Source organism: Leptosomus discolor, chromosome 2 (genome assembly GCF_034619465.1).
Source record: "Leptosomus discolor isolate bLepDis1 chromosome 2, bLepDis1.hap2, whole genome shotgun sequence".
NCBI classification, from domain to species: domain Eukaryota; kingdom Metazoa; phylum Chordata; class Aves; order Leptosomiformes; family Leptosomidae; genus Leptosomus; species Leptosomus discolor.
Genome location: NC_141392.1, coordinates 24,597,483 through 24,606,995, shown reverse-complemented (window position 1 = coordinate 24,606,995; position 9,513 = coordinate 24,597,483). Strand labels below are relative to the sequence as shown.

Below are 9,513 nucleotides of genomic sequence, written 5' to 3'. Positions count from 1 at the left end.
CAGAGATGAAGGAAACACAAACGAATGCCCAATTATTTAAATTGTCTGCAAGTAGTTTCAGTTCTTGCCCCGACGTAACGTAACATAGTGGAGACAGGTGTTTTCTCAGCAGCCACTGACTAATTGCAGGACAAAGATTAGAAAAGAAAAGAAAAAAAAGAAAGATGTAAACAGTGCAATAGTGAGTATATCGTGGATGAGTCAGAGCAGAGCAATTTACACTGACAGAGTATGTATGCTTACAGAGGAGATGTACACTCGTCTTTATGAGACTGAAAAAAAAATAATTCCATGAATGAGACTGAAAAATCATGCCAGTTCTTGAAAAGCACACTTGGCATGATGCCAGTGGCATGGCAGGTGGCTTGCTTTCCCTTCAGCCCAAGGCCCAAGAAAAAAAAGCAAGTTTGGCATCTTCTGGGCTGCCTGTCTCCTACCATTCACAGTACCTCATGGAAGCAGATTAAGATACATCACAAGCAAAGAAGTTACAAAGACAAGGAAATTGTACAGTTCCCAGCCAAGTCTTTTCAGAATTTGACACAGAAAGACATATTTGTAAACAATCCTTAGTTACAAAAGTAAATTTATTATTAGTTAGCTTTTACAATTTTTTTTTATTCATTGTAACATAAATAACTCCTGGTCACAGCCACCACATCTGGGATACGTTCCAAGTTTACGTTGTTGCTCGAGAAGTTACAAAATCAAGTACATTTTACCTGTATAGGTTTTTGAAAAGCATGAAACAACACAGCTGGGTCTGTCATTCAGTACCCACCCACAGAATGAAGGCTGCAGACCTACAGCACCATGGACTGTGGATTTCCAAGCAGCAGAGGAGCGAGCCTTAGCAGCGCACGAACTGGCATATTCAACCGCTTGAACTTCAAAAGCAGCTCAGAGAAGTTCGTGCTTCCTAAAGAGATTAAAGAAAGAAAGAAAATGAGCAGGTATTTGTGTAACACTTGCCCAGTAACAGAACTGTCAATAGAGGAAGGACAGGCAGCCAACATCCAGGGTGTACCTCCGGAGATGAGCTCACTGCTATTCATTTTGTTACAGCACTGGCTAAAGAGTAAATTAGAATTTTAAGAAATCCCCAATTCAATTAATGTGGCAGAAACTCCCAGAATAGGAGTGAGTAACAGGTAGAGAGGACACAGAAAAACAGGATTTCTACAAAGGCCTTTTTGACCCGAACAGATACCCAGGCACCTGCCTGGAAAACATCCAAAAGACACAGCCTGGACACTCAGGGTGCCGTCGCCTGCGCAGGACTTCCTGGCTGGGAGCTGTGGCCTCCGGGAAGCCTTCAGCAACAGATTCCTCTTGCCAATGAGGTGGTAACGTTCACGTCACACCCCTAAGTAAGCCACAGAGTTTCCCAAATCGAAGTTTAGCTGCATTTCTTTTGCAAGCTGAGAAGCCTTAGGCAAGCAGAAGAGGGCTGGTACATCCCCAGGGTGGGCTGATGGAGGGCAAGAGAAGAGCTGCCTAGTGAAAACATCCAGAAATTTCTCCAGATCTCAAATCAGATTATTGCTGAAACCCAGAAGAGCAGATTGCTCTGACTAGGTGCTCACAGGAAAGAGACTTAAGGACATTCGGGACATTGCTAACCCAACAAAAAGAACGCTTTCCCCTGTCACAGCTCGTCTTATCTGGTCCTGCTGCTTGCAAAAACATCATTACCTGCAGGTCAGGAAAAAGCTAAGGCTTTTTTATATAGGACAGTTCCAGCTTCTTTAGTCCTGCATAAAGTTTCTGTCCAGACCCAACACAATTTATTTAAATACAAATCAATGGAACAGCCTTCAGAGGAAATGCAGGGTGTCACATAATTTACAGGATATACTCCTTTTGGTAGGCAAGGCATGTGTCCATGCAAGTCCAGAGTGCTGTCCTGCACTCCAGTCTTACCTTCCAAGCCTCCAGCTGCCAGCTGGCCTGGCGTGGGGACAGAGTGGTAAATGAGGAAGCAAGCCAGCATGCTTCGTTGAGATTCCTCCGTGGGCTGCCCACTTAGGTAGGAATGCAGAGAGACATCCCCTCCAGCTGTAACAGACAAGACACACTGATCAAATTTAGGAAGAATTTGTGGGACGGAACAGAAAGACAACAGTATTTCCACAGAGAAAGACCACTGAAAAGAGTTTCTGTCTCCCCATAGAATGTGGGCTAGAGGTTTGTTTGCAAACTTACTTCCTTCTACCATGGCTGCCCTACACCCTGGTCTCTGCTGTGGTCATCCCTTGCTTTTGCTCCTCGAAAAGTTCCCAGTGTGGTATTAGGAAAGCATTTTCTCTGGGAAACATAACCTTCCATGTTAACTAAACTTCCCACCAATACAGTCAAACACGTTTCACACAAACGCACTAAACCGAAAACAAATTATTTTATGCTAACATGCAAGTGCCTTCTATTCGGTTATCGTTTTTCAGTACTTTTGAGGCAAAAGTCAACCTGGATCAGCAAAAAGACAAGAACTCTGAATTGCGATCACGGCTGTAGGATTAAAGTGATCTTCTCCATACCTTGAAGCCACTGATCCAAAGTGTTATCAATAGTGCACTTCATCACAGGCAGAAATTCAGAGTTCATGAAGAGTCCTCGGTTTGGATTCCTGCTCATCCTCTCCTGGTGGCTTCTGGAACTGAAAAATTCTAACACCAGCTTTATCTGCCACAGCTCAAATGTCTCAGACATTTCTCTTCTTTCTAATCTCCTCACAGCCTAGCAGAGGGGAAATACAAACTGATGGTGAGAATGTGAACTGAAGGAGCAAAGAAACGTTGCTGTCAAACACGAAGTAAATGAATCCTCAAACCCTGCCTCACCAAGGGCTGCCCTTCTGAGCACTTACTGAGAAAAACTGCCAGCTAATGTTTCTGGTGTAATTTCAGTTTTCATTATCACAGAATCACAGAATACCAGGTTGGAAGTGATCTCAGGGATCATCTAGTCTAACCTTTCAAGGTAAAAATATAGTTTAAATGATATGGCCCAGCACCCTGTCAAGCTGAGTCTTAAAACTGTCCAGTGTAGGCAAATCCACCACTTCCCTTGGGAGATTATTCCAATGTCTAGTTGCCGTCATAGTGAAAAAGTTTCTTTTGGAGTCCAATTGGAATCTCCCCAGGAGGAACTTGTATCCACTACCCCTAGTCTTTTCCATGTGACTCCTTGTAAAAAGGGAGTCTCCAACTTCTTGGTAGCCACCCTTTATGTACTGCTACATGGTACATCATCTTAGACTATTTTCCAATTTGCCTTTAAAATCTCTGCCATCTCCCTGTAAGCTCACTCATATGTCTCCCATTCTTCCTTTCTGTCCTCTCTAAAAGCGCATGCAGTGAAGCATGTTCTCTTTGCCAAAGCATAGCTTTAAAACAGAAAAAAGTGTTTACTCCACCTGATCTATTGCGATGTACGTGGGCAGCATCTCTGGATTTTCTTGGGTAACACACTCATAAAGAATTGAAGAGAAAAGATCCAGGATTTCCTGTTTCTGATAAGAGACACATGTTTAACAAAACACACATGCTAGATGTAATTTATTTCAGGTTCTTGCATTGCTCACATTTCCTTCCATTAAAGTTAACCCATGCACTGACATTGCATAAATTAGCAATAGCTAACAATGCTACACAGTTTGCTTTCAATCTTGGGCTTACTGAAACTAGGCATAATGCAGCTATATTTTACTCCCTCCCTTAAGTCATTTCACGCAAAGAAACACCGTGCAAAACACCCTAACCCTTCTGCAGTGACTTCACCTAAATGCTTCAGGACTCTGCACAGGGCTCTCAGTATTTGTTAAACACAGCCTGCAATGGATACAACTGGTGTGTACAACTAACAGCTACTGCGATGTAACCAATGGGAAAACCAACCAACCCAACCCAACAAAAACAAGAGGGTCAACAGTGGTTTACACCTTGGCATTCCAAAACATCCCTTTGAATATTCCCTGTCCCCAGTAGCTGAAGGGCTGAATCTGTTCCTCAGTTCAATGTGGGTTCTTCCCACCTCAGGTATTCACGCAAGCAAGAAACCATGCTAGTCCACACCTAGGCATCATACCTGGCCCATGTTCACAGTTGGTTTGCAAAAATAATCAGCGAATGAAAACAGAGCAGGATCAGAAGTGAAAGCTGAAATTGCTTCTGGCTAAAAGACAGATGAAAACACACTCTTAAAATGAACTTTTTGGTTTTACTGCACAAATGTAATAGCAATTCACACCCAATCCTTCCTTCCCCACCATACAAGTGCTAAGACTGTAACCTACATAAAGCACATCATGGGCAAAACATGTCCAATGCTTCTGTCTGCCCACGACAAACGTACATTCACGTAGTTGCTCTAAGCTCAAGTTCATCACATGCCCTGTGAAAGCCACCAGACTTCCTTTCCTTCAAGCAAAGCAAGTAACTTCAGTACTTGCAACCATGTGGCAGAGCTAGGTGCTGGAAATAAACACGGCATGACCTACTGCGCTTCCCTCAGCCTTTCTAGAGGCAGCATTCCCAGCAGGAAACCAGTTTGGGCACGGTACCTTGAATGCCCGAGCTTCTGAGTTTCGGTGAGTAACAGTCTGCGCTAAAAGACTGCGCCAACCCATAGGATCCTCCTTGTAGGAGAGCTGCCCAGCTCTCAGCTTCACGTACAAGATGCCACCCTTTGAAAGGATTGATCTGAAATAACAACAACGGTGCTTACGCTAAATTGATACATATATACGATGAGGCAGACCTTTAAAGGAAACGTGAACCCCAACAGCGCATATGCGATACCATGCCCGTTTAGGCTTTGTCCTGATTATTTAAACCCAGCCCCACTTGCCTATACATAGAAATCTTGGTACCCTCAGGGCAGGCTGCTATCAAACGGTGATGTGATGGCAGGCAACAGTGATGAAAAAGGGATGAGCCCTACTGATAGAAGGAATATAACTTCCTGAAGCCATCACATGTTCTTGTTAGACTTTTCTAGGATGAACTCCCAGCACCAGGGAAAACCACGCAAGTTAGCATTCACAGCTTTAAAGGCATGCTGTGATGGGCCTTTCTCCATGTAAAAAAAAAACCACCAAAAACCCAAACAAAAAAACCCCAACAAAACCCTGCTATTCCTGATCAAGCCTACAAACAGAAGTGTGCAGCAGTTCAAAGTTACACTATTGCGAAGCAGCTGCATGTTTACCTGAGTATCAGTTGTGACATTAACTGTAGGCACTGGGCATCCTTAAAATAACTACATTATCTGTATTGAAACTAACTGCTTAGCATAACAATATAGCAGCAATCTACATGTAGTAAGACAGGGAAAATTCCTTCTCACACGTGCATTTATCTCCAAAACATGGCCAGCCAGGTCCCTACCATTTTAAAGGGCTGAGGACAAGATGTTTTGACATAAGAGCGACGGATTCAAAGCATCTGGAGACCCATAGAATAGGTAAGTCCCAAAGGCAGCAAGTTCCTCAGTCACCCACACTGGTTTCTGCTGCAGCACAGGAGAGCACAGGAAGGCTCTTTCAGACAAAGAAATGCTCAAGTGTGGTAAAGGCTCGACCCCTGAGGACAAAGCTGGCTTCTGCCAGAGCTGGCACAGCAGATGAAGCAATATGTGCCTCCCAATCTGGAGCGATCTGCACTCTGCCTCAGTCCTGGTTGTTCTGTTTAAAGGCACAGACCAAGAGAAGCTGCACTGTAGTGCCTAATTTAATCTCAATAGTGGCATTTAAATTAACTAGAAAAACCATGTTACTGATGAAAAGATGCAGCTGGCTGCTTCTATACTACTCACAGTGACAAGCTACACTGTAGGCTGTTAAGTGCAAAGATGAGAATGATTTTACCCACAGATACTGTATTCCGGTAAGATTTCTGTTTTTCACAGTTGCCCCACGGAGAGTTGAACTGCAGTAAGCAGTACTTTGTATACTTCAAGTAACATGAGAAAAATAGTATTTCACAAAGCAGTAACAGTTAGCTAACTACTGTATCAACAGTCTGGGAAACATGACATCACATCAACTCAAAACTAAACTAAAACCATGAGTTTAAGATGGTTTCTGGTACTGCTCAATCCTGCTGCCAATATCTGCGGTTTTTACTATCAGGTTTTCCCCTGCCCTGTTTTTGCATGAATTATTCACATCAATAGGTGAAACCAACTACGCAGTTTCTTTCTTCACCCTAAAGTGCTGTCAAATGCACAACAGTGAACTGATCAAAACCAGACTTCTTTCCAAACCGTAGGTGTTACAAGTGCAGAAGATTTTGAAAAAAAAAATTAAAAAATATTACTACAAGGTCATTATTCAGTTAGGCATTATAAAGAATACTTACTTTAGATGATTCGTTCCCTTGCTTAAATCTATTAATAATTCCCAGTACCGTGGTCCCTTCACTCTGATCTGTCAATGTAAGCATTGTTATTACTAGACATAACCAGAATCATAAAAATTAAGAGTTTTCTACATGAGCCAACAGTTCTTTCCAGGTCCTTACAAAAGCACGTGTCCTTTTATAGTGCTACCCACACAGAAAACTCGGAAGGAAAAGCATCTAGCTTTGTCTCTCCTACAGTGAAGCTTTCTGGCACAGGGAACTCCCTGCTACATCAGATCTTAAAATCATTGTGATCAAGACTGAAGAGAGGCACATGGCATAATTTAACATGTGCTCCATAATGACAGAATTGTCTTTGGAACCGTTACTATGGGATGTCATCCACAGTCTGGCTAAGATTGGACAGAGAATCAAAGAAAAGTCACTAAGTCTCCGTTCTTGCACTGTTTGTGACAGAAAAAAATGGGTGATTAAATTCCTCATTAAATAGAGACTTCCTTTACCTGCTTCAGTAGGTGAAGCTCTGGAAGAAGCGTGGGTGCCATCAGTTCCTCGGTGGCTTCTGCATACCACTGCGTGCCCTTCAAAACGCCACCAGTATTCACATGTTAGTAAAGCTCATTTTTGTGTGAAAAGAAAGAAAACATTTATAACAAGTCCATTGGCAGAAGTCAGTCAGTTTCTGTTCCTGCGTTCTGAGTAAATACATGACTTAGCATTGCCTTTAATGTCAGGAAACATAAGCCTAAATTAAAGGTCTATTTCCCGTGGACAGATCAACACATAACACTGTAAGTCAGGCACTCTTCAGCTGAAATCTGAAGGTTTGAGAAGTAAACTACATTACGAACATGCAGAACCCTTTGCCAGAACCATAAGGGATCCACGCTGCACCTCTTCTCCCCTGAAATCCCAGGAACACTTTCTTTAGTCTCACATAAGCCTGTACAAAATAAATCCCACAGAAAGGACTCTTCCCCAAAAGACACGTAATGCAAGCACCAAGAAAAGTTGCCCATTTCAGCAGAATTAGGAGAAGGCTTTTAAAGCCACAGATGGTTCCAACCACCTCTGTGCTTTTCAAAGTCCTTCCTCTTTAGAAAGAGGAGAACTACGACCCTGGGTCAGTCATTACACACTTGACTGTTTGAAGAATTTGTGGTGCCTTTTACTTGTACTGTATTCTGCTTTAATGGTGACATCAAAGCACATGTAAGGTGCGAGTGGGCTGTGCATAACCCTTCAATTATTTGCATAGAATTTGGTTTATCTCCACCACAACCTGAAAACAAACCCAAGGCAGCTGGCCACAACAATGAAAACAGCATGCCTTTGGTATATTGGTCTTCAGTTGCCTCCCACACCTTCCCAAAGGCCTGTGCTCCTTGTTGCCTCCCAGACACATTACCTTGTACGTAACCTCTATCAGGGCATAACACGGAGTGTTTGAATCCACATCAACGGGGGTTAAGAGCCTTGGTTCTGCTGCCAGCACGTACAAGTGACGCAAAGCCTGAAGGTGGTACCTGTATGTGGGAATAAGGAATTCAGCACTGTGCAGTACAGGCAGGGAATAATCCCCAAATACTAAACTACACACAGCTCAATGACAAAATACAGTTGTTGATTAAACTAAAGAGAAATTTGTAGCAATGTAGGAGGTTGTTTTATGGGTTTTTGGTTTTTAGGTTTGTTTTTTTTTTTTTTAAACAATTATAGATTAGCTAACAGAACAGGACTTAATGAATCGTAACTAAAATGGATTAAGAGTCATAGACAGATCTGGCATGAAAGTCTTTTCAGCTGAGCAAACTGGAATAGTCAAGTCACAGGAGCACAGCATAGAGCCTCAGGAAACCTGCTCGCGTTTCCTCACTGATCAAAGATCACTATACCATCATCTCATATCTTCAGTTATTTCTTCTGATTTTTCCTGAAAACCTCCAAAATTTATTTACACAGCACCTAGGTAAAAACTCCAGATAATTTGCCTCTAGATAACCTCTTTTGTAAGAAGATGATTTAGCTTAAGGAAATATGAACCCTAGCAAACCCTTACCGATTGTCCGTGCTGTGAACAGGGAAGTGAGGGTACAGAGCACAAAGGAGAGCAGCAATTGAAGAATTTGAAGTGCTCAGTGAGTATCTGTAGAAAAACATTATCTTTTAGTTTCCATGCTAACAAACACTGGCCACCCACACAGGTGTTCAAAAGATTTTGGTGTCCCAGGGAAGGACAGTAGCAAAGTGCATACAGGCAAGGAATTTACAAATGTGTTCCTACAGCAGTCAAAATAAACATGTAGTGGTAGGAAATAAACAGAAGCCAGAAACATTCCTATGGCACTTCAGTAATGTAGTACCTAGAAGACAACAGGACTTTCATTTGCAATAGAAAACGTCTTTATGTATCCATATGTTATTAAAAAAAAAAAAAAACAACATAAACTGCACACTGCTCCAGCTTTTGCAGGAGAGGTGAAAGAAGAAAAACACCTGTCTTTGGAAATGGCAAATTACCTTCCTCCTCCCAGAAAGAGAAGCCCCAAAGCCATGTGGTGAGCCAGGTGGAACCCGTAGTTCATCTCTCCGCCCGTCTTCTTGTGCATGAAACGGCAAAGCTGAAGGACTTTCAGGTTTCCAGAGCCAGCCATCACCATCGCGAGAGACAGCAGTAAGACGCTCAAGCATGTTTCCAGATTATAGTGACCTGTCTTCAAGTAGAACGGGGAAGGCACTATTACACTTCTGTGGTCAAACGCATGCTTCTGGTTGGCCTAATACGCTGCTTTCTAGCCCAGAGTTCAAAAACCACATTCCACAGAAAGAGGGAGAGCAGAGGACCAGCTAAGTCCTTAACAAAAATGATTCACAGCCCTACCACATTCTATAAATAGTCAGTAATATAGAAAAGTAAATGGGATGGTTTTGTTTCCATTAAGGTTTTGGTGAGGGTTACCAAAGCACATTACACAACAAAGTCTCCTTTTCATTGAAAAAACTAGAAAGAACTTACTACTGAGGCTGTTGGTGCTGACAAACACTTCAGGAAATCTGTTGCATATTTGTACTGGAAAGAAGAGAAATGCATACTAAATACAGACACAAAAGATAAGTCACAGCTCTATGGAAATTGAAGGGGAAAAAATAA

General features: G+C 42.4%; 1 protein-coding gene across 5 annotated transcripts in view; it reads right to left on the bottom strand.

Annotated features, from left to right (window-relative positions):
- Positions 1 to 569: 569 nt before the first annotated feature.
- The window catches only part of ANAPC1 (anaphase promoting complex subunit 1), a 33,875-nt gene continuing 24,931 nt past the window's right edge, over positions 570 to 9,513 (bottom strand). For all 5 annotated transcript variants that reach the window (XM_086482266.1, XM_086482265.1, XM_086482267.1 and 2 more), the window contains exons 36-47: positions 9,379 to 9,432; positions 8,883 to 9,076; positions 8,422 to 8,508; positions 7,771 to 7,888; positions 6,866 to 6,943; positions 6,360 to 6,427; positions 4,562 to 4,700; positions 4,087 to 4,173; positions 3,416 to 3,511; positions 2,538 to 2,736; positions 1,924 to 2,058; positions 570 to 919 (exon numbers count right to left, since the gene is read on the bottom strand). In XM_086482266.1, the coding sequence (XP_086338392.1) occupies positions 804 to 919; positions 1,924 to 2,058; positions 2,538 to 2,736; positions 3,416 to 3,511; positions 4,087 to 4,173; positions 4,562 to 4,700; positions 6,360 to 6,427; positions 6,866 to 6,943; positions 7,771 to 7,888; positions 8,422 to 8,508; positions 8,883 to 9,076; positions 9,379 to 9,432 (1,371 nt within the window). In that variant the 3' untranslated portion in view covers positions 570 to 803. The remainder of the gene's footprint in view (positions 920 to 1,923; positions 2,059 to 2,537; positions 2,737 to 3,415; positions 3,512 to 4,086; positions 4,174 to 4,561; positions 4,701 to 6,359; positions 6,428 to 6,865; positions 6,944 to 7,770; positions 7,889 to 8,421; positions 8,509 to 8,882; positions 9,077 to 9,378; positions 9,433 to 9,513) is intronic.